Source organism: Anoplopoma fimbria, chromosome 5, assembly GCF_027596085.1.
Source record: "Anoplopoma fimbria isolate UVic2021 breed Golden Eagle Sablefish chromosome 5, Afim_UVic_2022, whole genome shotgun sequence".
Lineage (NCBI taxonomy): Eukaryota > Metazoa > Chordata > Actinopteri > Perciformes > Anoplopomatidae > Anoplopoma > Anoplopoma fimbria.
Genome location: NC_072453.1, coordinates 19,133,172 through 19,150,816, shown reverse-complemented (window position 1 = coordinate 19,150,816; position 17,645 = coordinate 19,133,172). Strand labels below are relative to the sequence as shown.

Sequence of the window (17,645 nt, the reverse complement as noted above, 5' to 3'; positions counted from 1 at the left end):
TCTAACTATTAGAGACTAAATGTATAATCCACTGCCCTCAACCAGTACCCATCGATCCACAGCTGTAGAACCTGAAATATATTTAGATGGCTTTTCTCCCATCGACCTTCAACAATTGACTTTAACTATTTCTAAGTCTAAACCTTCCACCTGTCTCTTAGACCCGATTCCGACTAGGCTGCTTAAGTAAGTTTTACCTTTAATTAGCAATTCTTTATTAGAAATGATCAATCTGTCTTTACTAACGGGCCATGTACCACAGGCCTTCAAACTAGCTGTAATTAAACCTCTTCTTAAGAAACCTACTCTAGATCCAGAGGTGTTGGCTAACTATAGACTATATCTAACTATAGACTATATCTAACTATAGACCTATATCTAACTATAGACTATATCTAACTATAGACCTATATCTAACTATAGACTATATCTAACTATAGACTATATCTAACTATAGACCTATATCTAACTATAGACCTATATCTAACTATAGACCTATATCTAACTATAGACCTATATCTAACTATAGACCTATATCTAACTATAGACTATATCTAACTATAGACTATATCTAACTATAGACCTATATCTAACTATAGACTATATCTAACTATAGACTATATCTAACTATAGACCTATATCTAACTATAGACTATATCTAACTATAGACTATATCTAACTATAGACTATATCTATATCTAACCATAGACCTATATCTAACTATAGACTATATCTAACTATAGACTATATCTAACTATAGACTATATCTAACTATAGACCTATATCTAACTATAGACTATATCTAACTATAGACTATATCTAACTATAGACTATATCTAACTATAGACCTATATCTAACTATAGACTATATCTAACTATAGACCTATATCTAACTATAGACTATATCTAACTATAGACTATATCTAACTATAGACCTATATCTAACTATAGACTATATCTAACTATAGACCTATATCTAACTATAGACCTATATCTAACTATAGACCTATATCTAACTATAGACTATATCTAACTATAGACCTATATCTAACTATAGACTATATCTAACCTTAGACCTATATCTAACTATAGACCTATATCTAACTATAGACCTATATCTAACTATAGACCTATATCTAACTATAGACTATATCTAACTATAGACCTATATCTAACTATAGACTATATCTAACTATAGACTATATCTAACTATAGACTATATCTAACTATAGACTATATCTAACTATAGACTATATCTAACTATAGACTATATCTAACTATAGACCTATATCTAACTATAGACCTATATCTAACTATAGACCTATATCTAACTATAGACCTATATCTAACTATAGACCTATATCTAACTATAGACCTATATCTAACTATAGACCTATCTAACTATAGACCTATCTAACTATAGACTATATCTAACTATAGACTATATCTAACTATAGACTATATCTAACTATAGACTATATCTAACTATAGACCTATATCTAACTATAGACTATATCTAACCTTAGACCTATATCTAACTATAGACTATATCTAACTATAGACTATATCTAACTATAGACTATATCTAACTATAGACTATATCTAACTATAGACTATATCTAACTATAGACTATATCTAACTATAGACTATATCTAACCTTAGACCTATATCTAACCTTCCGTTCCTCTCTAAGATCCTTGAGAAAGCAGTCTCTAATCAGCTGTGTGACTTTCTGCATAACAATAGTTTATTTGAGGACTTTCAGTCAGGATTTAGAGTGAATCATAGCACAGAGACGGCACTGGTGAAAACTACCAATGACCTTCTAATAGCTTCAGACAAAGGACTTGTCTCTGTACTTGTATTGTTAGACCTTAGTGCTGCATTTGATACCATTGATCATCAAATCCTATTACAGAGATTGGAGCATCTAATAGGCATTAAAGGAACCGCACTCAGCTGGTTTAAGTCGTATTTATCAGACCGATCTCAGTTTGTATATGTAAACAATGAAAGCTCGATGAAAACCAGGGTCAGTCACGGAGTTCCACAAGGGTCTGTTCTTGGACCAATTTTATTTACCTTATATATGCTTCCCTTAGGGAATATTATCAGAAAACACTCAGTAAACTTTCATTGTTATGCAGATGATACCCAGTTATATCTATCAATTAAGCCAGACGAAACTAACCAGTTCTCTAAACTTCAAGCATGTCTTAAGGACATAAAAACCTGGATGACCTGTAACTTCTTAATGTTAAACTCTGAAAAAACAGAAGTTATCCTACTAGGCCCAGATCACCTTCGAAATCAATTATCTAACGATATAGTTTCTCTAGATGGCATTGCTCTAGCATCCAGCACTACCGTTAAGAACCTCAGAGTTATCTTTGATCAGGATCTGTCTTTTAACTCTTATATAAAACAGATCTCAAGGACAGCCTTTTTTCATTTACGTAACATTGCGAAAATCAGGCAAATCCTGTCTCAAAGCGATGCAGAAAACTAGTTCATGCATTTGTTCCCTCTAGACTAGATTACTGTAACTCCTTATTATCAGGCTGCTCTAATAGGTCTCTTAGATCTTTACAGTTGATCCAGAATGCTGCAGCACGTGTTCTAACAAAAACTAAGAAAAGAGATCATATTACTCCAGTATTAGCTTCTCTGCACTGGCTCCCTGTTAAATCAAGAATAGAATTTAAAATCCTTCTCCTCACCTACAAAGCTCTAACTGGCCAGGCACCGTCTTATCTTAAGGAACTTATAGTTCCATATTACCCAACTAGAGAGCTGCGCTCCATCAATGCAGGGTTACTTGTGGTTCCTAGAGTATATAAAAGTAGGATGGGAGCCAGAGCCTTCAGTTATCAGGCTCCTCTTCTGTGGAACCAGGTTCCAGCTTCAGTCCAGGGGGCAGACACACTCACCACTTTTAAGAGCAGGCTTAAGACCTTCCTTTTTGATAACGCTTATAGTTAGGACTGGTTCAGGTTTATAGTTAGGACTGGTTCAGGTTTATAGTTAGGGCTGGTTCAGGTTTATAGTTAGGACTGGTTCAGGTCTATAGTTAGGACTGGTTCAGGTCTATAGTTAGGACTGGTTCAGGTCTATAGTTAGGACTGGTTCAGGTTTATAGTTAGGGCTGGTTCTGGTTCTCCTTGGTCCAGCCTCTAGATATGCTTCTATATGCCTAGACAGCCGGGGGACTACCTAGGATACACTGAGCTCCTCTCTCCTCTTCTCTCCCTCCATCTTTATGTATTAATCTCCTATTTATGCACATTACTGATTTTGCTTCTACCCTGAAGCCCTTTTTGCTTTCTCGCCTCTCAGGTTTCCATGAATCGGGGTTATATTTGGACTGTGGTCGTGCCTCCTGCTGTGACCCGGCTGACACCCACTGCTATTTCGATTATTATTATTAGTCACATTACTAACAATATTCCCTATATCATTATTTTAATTCTACTATATTCATTGCTGCTTTTCTCAGTATTCTTATTGTTTCCTTGGTTACTCTGCTTACTACTGTGATTATATGAATCATTTATGTCATATACATTGAATGTGTTGTATCTCTGTTATGCTGTTCATTCTGGTCACATGACATCTATTGACTTCTGTCCATCCTGGAGAAGGATCCCTCCTCTGTCGCTCTCCCAGAGGTTTCTTAATTTTTTCTCCCTGTTAAAGTTTTTTTAGGGGAGTTTTTCCTGTGCCGATGTGAGGGTCTGAGGACAGAGGATGTGAGGGTCTAAGGACAGAGGATGTGAGGGTCTAAGGACAGAGGATGTGAGGGTCTAAGGACAGAGGATTTCGCATGTGTACAGATTGTAAAGCCCTCTGAGGCAAATTTGTAATTTTGGGCTATACAAAATAAACTGAATTGAATTGAATTGAATTGAATTGAATTGAATTGAATTGAATTTAATTGAATTTAATTGAATTTAATTTAATTTAATTTAATTTAATGTCAACAGGTCACATGATCATGTTGAAGAATTATTTACCTCCTAAAGAACCAATCATGGGAGGTTTCAAAGCGATAGAGACATGTTACATTTTCTCCCATATAAGGAAACAGAGGTCAGTATGAACTCTATCAGGTGTATGAACACATGCAGAGTGTCAATAAACATAATAGATATGAATTATAGATGAATGGCCGTCTATGGCTCAGGGTCGTCCCTCAATCAGAAGATCATCCTCTAGTTGATGTCTCCTGAATGCTTTGTCAACAGTGTATGAATGGGTGAATGGGTGATTGATGACATGAAGTGTTAAAGAGCTTTGAGTGGTCGAAAAACTATAAAAGAGATATACGAGTACAGTCCATTTAGTTCCTCATCTTCCACGTCCCAATCTACCATGCCCCATTGACCATGTCCCAATCTACCACGTCCCAATCTACCATGTCTCTATCTACCATGTCCTCATCTACCAGGTCATCATCTACCACGTCCCTATCGACCATGTCCTCATCTACCACGTCCTCATCTACTACGTCCCCATCAACCATGTCCTCATCTACTATGTCCTTATCTACCATGTCCTCAATTACCATGTCCCCATCTACCATGTCCTCATCTACCAAGTCCTTATTTACCATGTCCTCATCTACCAAGTCCTCATCTATCATGTCCCCATCGACCATGTCCTCATCTACCACGTCCTCATCTACTATGTCCTTATCTACCATGACCTCATCTACCACGGCCCGTCTACTAAGTCCCCATCTACCACGTCCTCATCTACCACGGCCCCGTCTACCAAGTCCCCATCTACCAAGTCCCAATCTACCATCCCCCATCTACCATGTCCCTATCTACAATGTCCTCATATACCACGTCTCCATCTACCATGCCCCATCGACCATGTCCCAATCTACCATGTCCTCATTTACCACGTCCCCATCTATTATGTCCTTATCTACCATGTCCCCATTGACCATGTCCTCATTTACCAGGTCCTCATCTACCACGTCCCTATCGACCATGTCGTCATCTACACGTCCTCATCTACTATGTCCTTATCTACCATGTCCTCATTTACCATGTCCCCATCCACCATGTCCTCATCTACCAAGTCCTTATTTACCATGTCCTCATCTACCATGTCCTCATCTCCCAAGTCCTTATTTACCATGTCCTCATCTACCAAGTCCTCATCTATCATGTCCCCATCTACCACGTCCTCATCTACCACGGCCCCATCTACCAACTCCCAATCTACCATGTCCCAATCTACCATGCCCCATTGACCATGTGCCAATCTACCACGTCCCTATCTACCATATACCCGTCTACCAAGTCCCCATCTACCATATCCCCATCTACCAAGTCCCAATCTACCATCCCCCATCTACCATGTCCCTATCTACAATGTCCTCATATACCACGTCTCCATCTACCATGCCCCATCGACCATGTCCCAATCTACCATGTCCTCATTTACCACGTCCCCATCTATTATGTCCTTATCTACCATGTCCCCATTGACCATGTCCTCATTTACCAGGTCCTCATCTACCACGTCCCTATCGACCATGTCGTCATCTACACGTCCTCATCTACTATGTCCTTATCTACCATGTCCTCATTTACCATGTCCCCATCCACCATGTCCTCATCTACCAAGTCCTTATTTACCATGTCCTCATCTACCATGTCCTCATCTCCCAAGTCCTTATTTACCATGTCCTCATCTACCAAGTCCTCATCTATCATGTCCCCATCTACCACGTCCTCATCTACCACGGCCCCATCTACCAACTCCCCATCTACCATATCCCCATCTACCATGTCCCAATCTACCATGTCCCAATCTACCATGCCCCATTGACCATGTGCCAATCTACCACGTCCCTATCTACCATATACCCATCGACCATGTCCCAATCTACCAAGTCCCAATCTACCATCCCCCATCGACCATGTCCCTATCTACAATGTCCTCATATACCACGTCTCCATCTACCATGCCCCATCGACCACGTCCCCATCTATTATGTCCTTATCTACCATGTCCCCATTGACCATGTCCTCATTTACCAGGTCCTCATCTACCACGTCCCTATCGACCATGTCGTCATCTACACGTCCTCATCTACTATGTCCCCATCCACCATGTCCTCATCTATCAAGTCCTTATTTACCATGTCCTCATCTACCATGTCCTCATCTACCAAGTCCTTATTTACCATGTCCTCATCTACCAAGTCCTCATCTATCATGTCCCCATCTACCATGTCCTCATCTACCACGTCCCCATCTATCATGTCCCCATCTACCATGTCCTCATCTACCACATCCTCATCTACTATGTCCTTATCTACCATGTCCTCATCTACCACGGCCCCGTCTACCAAGTCCCCATCTACCATATCCCCATCTACCATGTCCTCATCTACCACGTCCCCATCAACCATGTCCTCATCTACCACGTCCTCATCTACTATGTCCTTATCTACCATGTCCTCATCTATCAAGTCCTCATCTATCATGACCCCATCTACCATGTCCTCATCTATCAGGTCCTCATCTTCCACGTCCCCATCTACCAGGTCCTCATCTTCCAGGTCCTCATCTTCCATATCCCCATCTACCATGTCCTTATCTACTATGTCCTTATCTACCATGTCCTTATCTACTATGTCCTTATCTACCAAGTCCCCATCTACCACGTCCTCATCTACCACGTCCCGATCGACCATGGCCTTATCTATCATGTCTTCATTTACCACGTCCTCATCGACAGTGTCCTCATTTACCACGTCCTTATCTACTATGTCCTTATCTACCATGTCTTCATCTACCATGTCCCCATCTACCATGTCCCCATCTACCACGGCCCCATCTACCAAATCCTCATCTACCATGTCCTCATCTACCACGTCCCCATTTACCACATCCTCATTTACCACGTCCCCATAGACCATGCCCTCATCTACCACGGCCCCATAGACCATGTCCTCATTTACCACGTCCCCATCTACCATGTCCTCATCTACCACGGCCTCATCTACCAAATCCCCATCGACCATGTCCTCATTTACCACGTCCCCATCTACCATGTCCTTATCTACCATGTCCTCATATACCACGTCCCCATAGACCATGTCCTCATCTACCACGTCCTCAACTACCAAGTCCCCATCGACCATGTCCCCATCTACCATGTCCCCCCACACACACTTTGCTAGAGGTTAAAGCTGCGACTTCGTTGTTCAAAGATCACTGAAGCCCCTTTGCTCCCATAGAACGGACATAACCAGGAGCTGAATATTGCTCTGATGGTAAATTTGCTCATTTCTGACTGTGCCCTCAAACTGCAATTACATCTTCAAACTGAACTTGTGTTCCGAACTTCTCATCATTGTCTTTGTACTTGATCAAACAGAAATTTGGTTTTCATAGCACTGCTAGTAAAAATCATTGGCTTATTAACAAAAATCATACTGGTAATGATAATAATAATGTGTTTAATAGTTGGGTTAATAAGCCTTACAGACAAGCTGCTGTGGTCTGTTCCAACAGGAACTGTGCTTCAACACTTTGGTTACATCTGCATAGAAACATTGTCATCTTTAATAAAAAAACATAAGTGCTTATTATCCTTGTGCAAAAAAAGAAATTCTGTCAAAAAACAAGAAGAACAAACACACACAGCAAATCAAAGCAACACCTTCATCATTGCTAACACTGAGTATGGCATCGTATTCCTTCTGTGGTTTCACAAAGTCATCACAGTTAAAACTCTGTACCGTGAAAAAACTGACGACCAGCTGCAGCTCACTTCGCTCTGCTGCTCAACCTCTTGGGGCGTACAGAAACCAGCAGGGGGTACAGAAACCAGCAGGGGGTACAGAAACCAGCAGAGGTTACAGAAACCAGCAGGAGGGTACAGAAACCAGCAGAGGGTACAGAAACCAGCAGGGGGTACAGAAACCAGCAGAGGGTACAGAAACCAGCAGGAGGGTACAGAAACCAGCAGAGGGTACAGAAACCAGCAGGGGGTACAGAAACCAGCAGAGGGTACAGAAACAGAAACCAGCAGAGGGTACAGAAACCAGCAGGGGGTACAGAAACCTGCAGGGGGTACAGAAACCAGCAGAGGGTACAGAAACCAGCAGAGGGTACAGAAACCAGCAGGGGGTACAGAAACCAACAGGGGGTACAGAAACCAGCAGGGGGTACAGAAACCAGCAGAGGGTACAGAAACCAGCAGGGGGTACAGAAACAGAAACCAGCAGGGGGTACAGAAACCAGCAGAGGGTAGAAACAGAAACAGTACAGAAACCAGCAGGGGTACAGAAACCAGCAGGGGGTACAGAAACCAGCAGGGGGTACAGAAACCTGCAGGGGGTACAGAAACCAGCAGGGGGTACAGAAACCTGCAGGGGTACAGAAACCAGCAGGGGGTACAGAAACCAGCAGGGGGTACAGAAACCTGCAGGGGGTACAGAAACCAGCAGGGGGTACAGAAACCTGCAGGGGGTACAGAAACCAGCAGGGGGTACAGAAACCAGCAGAGGGTACAGAAACCTGCAGGAGGGTACAGAAACCTGCAGGACTAACAACATAGACTGTATAGAAGTGGACGTAGTCACTGTGACGTCACCCTTTGGTTTATGGACTGACGTTAATAAGCCTCAAGTTCGGCATTATGGCGGTTGGGGTGACAGAAGCAGCAGAGCGATGAGTTCTGCAGTTTGTTCACTTCAACTAAAAGTCTCAACATGTGAAATTATGGCTTTAACAGTGCAAACAGCTGAACATGTTCCAACAGGTTCTAAAAGATTCTAACATGTTCCAATATGTTCCAAAAGGATCCAAAAGGATCCAAAATGATCCAACAGGATCCAACAGGATCCAACAGGATGCTACCCTGATACCCAGAACAACAAGAACACAGTTCAGTTCACATCTTTTGAGGGTCAACACCTACGAAAACCTCTGTTTACCTTTGGATCAGAGAAATAAATTAACTGGTTCTACAGACAGATGTTGATCTGTTTGGCCAGCTCGCGGTCTAAGTCGTGGATCAGAGCGTCGAAGTCTTTCAGACTGAGTCGGCAGTTAAATGGAGCATCAAAATCCAAGAACTCGTCCACGTACAGACCTCCTCCTCCTCCTTCTAAGGACCACGCCTCCTTCTTCTTCTCTTCCTCTTCATCCCCGCTGCCTGGAACAGCAGCAACAAGAAGGAGTGAGAGATCAGGAGGACCAGAGCACTGATCAACATGTTGAGAAGGTTTGGAAATTACTTGTTGTTTAAGACAAACTGTGTCGATGTAGGAGCTTAAAAAAAACAACTGATTCACGATTTGAGGTAATAAACATATCCTGAAAGTGAGTTTTGCTTACTGTTCCTGTCACATTTCAGACTTTAATGTATGTATGAACCAAAGGAAGGACATAGATGAGGAATATTAAATAGGAACTGTTTTTGGACTTGTCTTCAACCTCAAAATCAGCTTGTTTTTCCGTCTCTTACTTTGACTCGTCTCCGAATCAACTTATGTGGACCTGACTCACAGAACTGGACAATTGGCTGCTGTTTGTGAAGCTGCTGATGTCTAAAGACTCTAAAGACGTTTATCTACTGTACAGAGGAAGAGTGTTTTTCAGTGTCACTGTCGCCTCTTTACCTCCGTCACTTTCACTTCCTGCCACCTCGTCATAATCAGCCTCCTGTCTGGACAGAAGATCTCGTCCACAGATGCTCCAGTCTCCGGCGTATCGGTTGATCGGTGGCGGACTCTCCAGCCGGGCCAGGCCACCACGACCCCGTCGTGACACCACAACCTCCTCCTCCGGGTTCTGGGGCAGAGCCAATTGGAGTGCAGGATGCCACTGCTGCTGCCCAAGGGGGTTATTAGTAGGGGCGGGGAGGGAGGCGGGGAGACATCGATGTGGTCATCTGCTGGGAATCGATGGGTCGGCACTGAGGAAGAAGAAAAGAAAAGCCACAAAAGATGCTGAACAAAGTGACATCTGCTAAAGGTAAGGCGGTTTCCATAGCAACAATACAGCATTGAAGTGGGGGGAGTTTGTGGTTAATGACTCTGCAGCGCCTCCTGTCTCACCTGGCCACAGCTGCAACAGGTAGTGCAACGCCTCTATGTGTCGTTTGAAGTCCACCGCGCTCGCCATCTCTTCACCATGACTGAATCCCTTCCCTCCTCCTCTTCCTCCTCTTCCCCCCCTCCAGGCCTCCTGGGTTGGGGTGAGGAGCACCGGGCCGAAGCAGACAGCGAGGTTCTGGTGTGTCATCCTGTTGGAGGAGCTGAGGGACGCCACCAGGCTGAGGTGGTCCAGCAGGAGAGACAGCGTGGCCTGAAGAGAGGACATGTATCCAGAGAGAAAAAGTCTGACTTCATCCATTCTCCAGCTTCATGTCAAGTAGTAGGTAGTGTAGTACTGCAGTAGTAGTACTGCTGTTGTAGTATTCTGTGTTACCCTCTCTGGAGGTGGCAGACAGGACAGCAGCTCCACAGTGCTCTGGGCCAGCTGGGGATCCGGGGTCCCAGGTGGGGCATGTGGGGGTCGGAGGGTCATGGCCTCCCTGACAACCTGGTACAGAGTCCTGGTGATGAGCGGAGACGGAAGCTCCCGCAGGTAGTCCTTCAGTATACCTGAGAAAACACAAAAGACAATCAGGAACATCATTGAGGACCTGCTCCTACTGCCGGCTTCAGATCTGAAGCAGCCGGATCTCATTGTTTGCTCATCATGGACACCTGATACTGATCCTGAGAGACGTGGACACAATGTGATATCGATGAAAGTTGAACTAGATGATGTCAGATTGCCAGATAGAGGACGTATAGCTCTCTTGGAGTCATTGGGACTACAGAAACACTCACAGGTGTACAGAAGTGTTACAGAGTGAAGCTTCAATAAGCATCTTTGTTTGAGTTCAGCTCATGAACTGTAAAGAGCAGGTGGAAGGACTCCCCCATGACGTCACCCATCGGTCTGCGAACGACAGTTTTGAGCTGCACTTTGGTTTTGATGGCCCTCAAAATGAAGCAAGTTTGGTCTTTTCCGACCAAGAGGTTGTCTCCTGGTTCAGACCCAGTCCTGCAGAGAACACTAGAACCCTTCAACAACAAAGTCTTATTTTGGTCTGCGATCAAGCGACCAGCCGCCGGCAATGTATTCTTATACATCAGCAGAAATAGGTATTAGATTTATTAATTAACAAATGATTTCTTTAATAGAATATCATCCCCTGTGAAAATCTCTGAACAGATTCTGTGGCAGCAGAAGTCACAGCTAGGTCCTCATTTGACGCTCCACACTCAAAACAAGGAGGACGAAGAGGCATCAAAGAAGATGGACACGCCTCATAACACTTTTGGCCATTTAAAACCAATATAAGTCATCAAAGCCATGAGTCTGCAGGGACGTCTGATCGACCAGGATCAGGACTTTGTCATGTACATCAGGTCTAGAGACTTGTAGAGACATGTTGGACTAACAAGGAGATCCGGTCCCTCACCATAATATCTCTATTATTAGGTCCAGTGTGGGTCAGGTGACCCTGCACAAAGCACCCAGAGGTCACGACCTTGCTGACTGGATCGTAATGACCCAGTATGACCTTGAGGACTCAAAGAGACGTTATTGTCTCTGAAGCTGACTGACCTGTGATGACGTTGATGTCGGGGTAAAGGTCCTCGCTGAGACAGACCGCTGAACTGTTCCTCTCAAACCAATCTCTGAGCTCCTTCTTCACCGCAGCAGAACCACACAGTCTGTACAGACCCACCACCTGAGAGACAGACAGGCAGACAGAGACACAGACAGAGAGAGAGACAGACAGACAGACAGACAGACAGACAGACAGACAGATCGAAAGAGGGGAAGAGAGACAGACAGACAGACAGACAGAGACACAGAGAGACAGACAGACAGACAGACAGACAGACAGACAGACAGACAGACAGACAGACAGACAGACAGACAGACAGAGACACAGAGAGACAGATGAGTTCTTGAACAGCAGTCAGAGGAGGATAAAGTCCTGACTGGACAGAAAAGCCTTCAGACGGATCAGGTGTTGTTTGTTTTGAACAACACCTGATTGGTCAGAGCAGATTGGTCTGGTCGTGTTTGACACCAAGACCATAAACTTTATCTTCAGTACCGAACCAAGTGAATTTAAATAAATATGATCAATCAGATGAACATTAAGTTTGTTTGTTTTTGGTTTCTTTGACTGGATTTGGTTTAATGAACCGACTCATAAAACCCCAGCTCATCTCTGCACACTGTCCTCTGTTCACTCTCTGCTGTGATTGGCTGGTTGGTATTACTGTGCTGTGATTGGCTGGTTGGTATTTCTGTTTTGTGATTGGCTGGTTGGTTTTTCTGTTTTGTGATTGGCTGGTTGGTTTTTCTGTTTTGTGATTGACTGGTTGATATTACTGCACTGTGTTTGGCTGGTATTACTGTACTGTGATTGGCTGGTTGGTATTACTGTACTGTGATTGGCTGGTTGGTATTACTGTACTGTGATTGGCTGGTATTACTGTACTGTGATTGGCTGGTTGATATTACTGTACTGTGATTGGCTGGTTGGTATTACTGTACTGTGGTTGGCTGGTTGGTATTACTGTACTGTGGTTGGCTGGTTGGTATTACTGTACTGTGGTTGGCTGGTTGGTATTACTGTACTGTGATTGGCTGGTTGATATTACTGTACTGTGATTGGCTGGTTGGTATTACTGTACTGTGGTTGGCTGGTTGGTATTACTGTACTGTGATTGGCTGGTTGGTATTACTGTACTGTGGTTGGCTGGTTGGTATTACTGTACTGTGATTGGCTGGTTGATATTACTGTACTGTGATTGGCTGGTTGGTATTACTGTACTGTGGTTGGCTGGTTGGTATTACTGTACTGTGGTTGGCTGGTTGGTATTACTGTACTGTGGTTGGCTGGTTGGTATTACTGTCCTGTGATTGGCTGATATTACTGTGCTGTGATTGGTCTTCACCGGATGGACGAGGTCACTGGTCACTCAGTGTCAAGTAACACATTGAGGATGAATCTGATTGGCTGAGGAGATGTCAGGTTCCTCACCTCAGCTTCTACTGGAAACTCGTCTTTGTTACCTTTCAGCTATTTCACAGCTGGACCTGATGAGTTTGTTTCCTCCGTTAGAGGAGCTCATAACGAGAGGACGGATACCTTCAGGCCTCTGCGCTCGATCTCTCCCACAGACTTCTGGATGAGCAGAGGGATCAGGGATGAGGATCGTTCTTTCTCCACCAGGTGGTGCAGCTCCACCCCGAACACGTTGGCAGGAACCGACGACTCACTGCTGGGCTGCAGGACAAAGTCAACCAATCAGCCTGGGATGGTAGTAGTATTTATATCGGTACTTTTCATGTGGTGGCTGTTATCTGCAGGAGCTCTGATGAAGGTCATAGTATCACTGAGAAGAGTTAAAGTACATTAAGAAAACTATGATGAGCAAAGATTGTATGAAGCGTTTAGCCGTGAAGTGAAGTGAAGCTTTAAGACGGTTTATTACAGTAGTATCACTGTGTACCTGTGTATTACAGTAGTATTACTGTGTACCTGTGTATTACAGTAGTATCACTGTGTACCTGTGTATTACAGTAGTATCACTGTGTACCTGTGTATTACAGTAGTATCACTGTGTACCTGTGTATTACAGTAGTATTACTGTGTACCTGTGTATTACAGTAGTATCACTGTGTACCTGTGTATTACAGTAGTATTACTGTGTACCTGTGTATTACAGTAGTATCACTGTGTACCTGTGTATTACAGTAGTATCACTGTGTACCTGTGTATTACAGTAGTATTACTGTGTACCTGTGTATTACAGTAGTATCACTGTGTACCTGTGTATTACAGTAGTACAGTAGTATCACTGTGTACCTGTGTATTACTGTATTACTGTGTACCTGTGTATTACAGTAGTATTACTGTGTACCTGTGTATTACAGTAGTATCACTGTGTACCTGTGTATTACAGTAGTATCACTGTGTACCTGTGTATTACAGTAGTATGTACTGTGTATTACAGTAGTATCACTGTGTACCTGTGTATTACAGTAGTATTACTGTGTACCTGTGTATTACAGTAGTATTACTGTGTACCTGTGTATTACAGTAGTATTACTGTGTACCTGTGTATTACAGTAGTATCACTGTGTACCTGTGTGTTACAGTAGTATCACTGTGTACCTGTGTGTTACAGTAGTATCACTGTGTACCTGTGTATTACAGTAGTATTACTGTGTACCTGTGTATTACCTGTGTATTACAGTAGTATCACTGTGTACCTGTGTATTACAGTAGTATTACTGTGTACCTGTGTGTTACAGTAGTATCACTGTGTACCTGTGTATTACAGTAGTATCACTGTGTACCACTACAGTAGTATCACTGTGTACCTGTGTGTTACAGTAGTACTGTGTACCTGTGTATTACAGTAGTATTACTGTGTACCTGTGTATTACAGTAGTATCACTGTGTACCTGTTTGTCCCAGTTCTCCTGCAGAGACAGTTTGACATAAAGAAGTCCTCTGGGTTCTAACTTCACACAGAGCTGCTGACTGCGACTCCCTGAGAGACAGAAAATACTTATTTATACATTCAAACCACAACGATCAATAAATCAATAAATCAATAAATCAATAAATCAATAAATCAATAAATCAATCACTGCTGTTGTGAAGTGGACCTTTAAAGAGTGGGGGGATGTAGACTCCACCCAGACCACAGACCAGGTTCCTGGTTGGACCAGCTGAAGTCTGATCTGGTCCTGATTTAGACCCTGATCCAGATCCAGATCCAGATCCTGATCCTGATCCTGATCCTGATCCGGCTGCTGCTGGACCAACTGCAGAGACAGAAACACATCAAGAGTACTGAAGACTCTTTGTCAGTAGTTTTACTTCAGGTACCTCAGTGTAGTAATTACAGATTCGTATCGATAAAGTACCAAAGTAGAGTCATCATGTAGAATAAAATTGTTTTAAATTATTGATCATTCATGTGTTGATCATTTTAAAGGTGCAACTCTTTGTAATGAAGTTATAAACTGCTGGTTGTTTAATCTTTAATAACACATCATCATTTATTAACTGAATACATTTAATATTAATAATCTGAAACCGTAAAATAATGAGCTGACTGGCAGAACATGTACAATAAATCAATAAATCAATAAATCAATAAATCAATAAATCAATAAATCAATCACTGCTGTTGTGAAGTGGACCTTTAAAGAGTGGGGGGATGTAGACTCCACCCAGACCACAGACCAGGTTCCTGGTTTTACCAGCAGTACTAGTAGTAATAGTAGAAGTAGTAGTAGAAGTATCAGAAGTACCTGGAGTTAACACCACAATGCGGAGCTGCCGAGCTCGTTCCAGCTGCAGGTGGAAGGCGTGGTTTAACGGGAGGGAGGAGCCTCTCAGGGTCAGAGGGGCGGTCCTTGCTCTCGTCACCCCGTCGATCTGGATGACCAGGAAGACCTCCTTACTGACCTCTGACCTGAGAGGACAAACACCGACGGGGAGAAGGACACCATCTTTACTGACGACTAAAGAGTTTTAAACAAACAGGAAAGACTGTGTTTGTTTCTGGAGTCAAAGTCCTTAACGTAACTCTAGAACATTGAAAACACAACAACACTGCTGATTGTAAGGTTAGTTGTTGGTGAATTCTCTTACTATGACATTTTTTTTTTGCTACAGCTCAGATTTGTGTCTCTACCATCTTCTTCTCCATAGAAACAACAGCTGAGGCTCATGGGTATTTAAGGAGGGAGAAGAACAGATGTGGCAGTATGTTCAGCTGAAGTTCCTCTTATGTCCACCAGATGCTGCTGGAGGAAAACATCCCAATTCTTTTTCTTTTCTAGAAGCTCAGCTCTCGGGAGATCATTTGTCTTTAACTGTCGGTCAGCATCAACCTTCAAACCATCTTATGTTAGCTGCTGTTAGCTGCTCTTAGCTAGGTCCCGGTGTTACTCTGGATGGTGATCTTACCTGCTGGTCTTCATCTCCTCCAGGCCCAGCAGATGGACGGTGAGTAAACCTGTCACCCGCTGGCTGCATCTCGGTGGATCGGAGCCCACGTAGAGTCGGAACGAACTCATGTCGCACGCCGTTTCTTGGGAAGTTACAGGAGGAGCCTGTTGCCGTGGCAGCAGCTCGGGGGAGTCCCCATCACTAAGATAACCTAAAAGGGAAAAAAAATGCTCCACTGATTCAGCACATAGGAGAAGGAGTTCAGCTAGTTAGCGATAGCTAGCATGGGGGTAGGTGCATTGCTACATGCATGCTTTAAGGTCATCTTTACTGTCCCACTGGACAGAACGAGTTTCACATGAAAGGCTTCACATGAAAACTGAATACAAGAAGACATCATCAAAGACACCTCAACACAATAAATCCTAGACCTGCATCAAGGAAATGGATTCATACCAAGAACACATGTCCAGGAGTGATAATGTGCATTTGTTATGCTAGAAAGTAAATCAGTGGCACTTGGGATGAAAGAGGTGGGGAATCTCCCAGACCTCCTGACTGGAGCCCTAAACGACAGAGAGGAGACGCTCAAACTTCTTAAACGAACCCTAACCCTTAAACTCCTTCACAAGCAGATGGCCCTTCTAAAGACCTACCAAATATAAATGTCCTAGAAAACCAAAACTAATTTAATCAGATTCTGTCCAGAAGAGACACGTATATGTGGCAGGTAAGTGTAAATGAAAGCGTATTAAATGTCATCTGGTTGTAATGTGGAAAAGTCTCCACATTAAAGTAGACCTGACCTCCTTTGGCTGAGCGTCCTCTCGAGGATCGCCGCAGTGGTCTGGCTGGAGGGGCGGAGCTATCCAGGTGATATCTGCTGATCACATTCTGGTTGGCTGCAGACGATGATGAAGTCTTACTGGTCAACTCGTCGCCGCCCCCTTTGCCTTCGTTTCCCTGGCGATGGGCACGAGAGGAGGAGCGAAGGCTGAGTTTGCGGCGCAGCTCGGGGAGTTTCTTCATCTTTAGGGAGAGCTTCCTCACAGTACCTGGAGACCTCAGCCTGTCAATCACACTTCCTGACACGCCCCCTTTCTTTGAGGGGGCGGGGCTGACGTCTAAGGAGGCGGGATCTGAGGGAGAGAGACACAAAGATTTACAACATTGGAATCTTTTGACCTGAAACTAGTTACAAACGAAGTGAGAATGCATTTGGCATGAGCATAAATATGTCAGACCACTGCATTATTGGTAGAAGACATTCAGGTGGAGTAGTTACCTGTGTTTTCTGTGGTGATGTCATCAGCATGATGGCTAACACTGGGGCTGGTGCCCTCCAGTGGACATTCACCGCTACGACTCTCGGCTGACCCCACCAGCACTCCTCCTAGCTGTGCTCTGGTATCTGATGGCCCCGTCCTCTCGTCCCTCCTCTTCCATATCTCCATCTCCCTGCGTGGACCTCCTGCTTCCTCCTCTTCAGGAATCGGGTTGTACCAGATGTTGCTGTCGCTCTCCCGCTTCGCCCCACAGGCCTCATCCGGAGCCGAGGTCTTTCCAGAAGACAGCACCCAGGCTCGGCTGCTGCGATCCAGGCTTTGCAGATAGGCTCGCT

General features: G+C 43.7%; 1 protein-coding gene across 1 annotated transcript in view; it reads right to left on the bottom strand.

The window, feature by feature from the left end:
• Positions 1-8,324: 8,324 nt before the first annotated feature.
• Positions 8,325-17,645, bottom strand: part of LOC129091209 (rho GTPase-activating protein SYDE1) — a 15,367-nt gene continuing 6,046 nt past the window's right edge. Inside the window, 13 exon segments of the mRNA XM_054598736.1 lie at positions 8,325-9,187; positions 9,654-9,885; positions 9,888-9,949; positions 10,092-10,341; positions 10,465-10,640; positions 11,656-11,782; positions 13,202-13,339; positions 14,524-14,612; positions 14,731-14,889; positions 15,382-15,545; positions 16,043-16,235; positions 16,831-17,163; positions 17,310-17,645. The exon segment at positions 17,310-17,645 is cut by the window's right edge and continues 45 nt beyond it. Coding sequence (XP_054454711.1) covers positions 8,997-9,187; positions 9,654-9,885; positions 9,888-9,949; positions 10,092-10,341; positions 10,465-10,640; positions 11,656-11,782; positions 13,202-13,339; positions 14,524-14,612; positions 14,731-14,889; positions 15,382-15,545; positions 16,043-16,235; positions 16,831-17,163; positions 17,310-17,645 — 2,450 coding nt within the window. The 3' untranslated portion in view covers positions 8,325-8,996.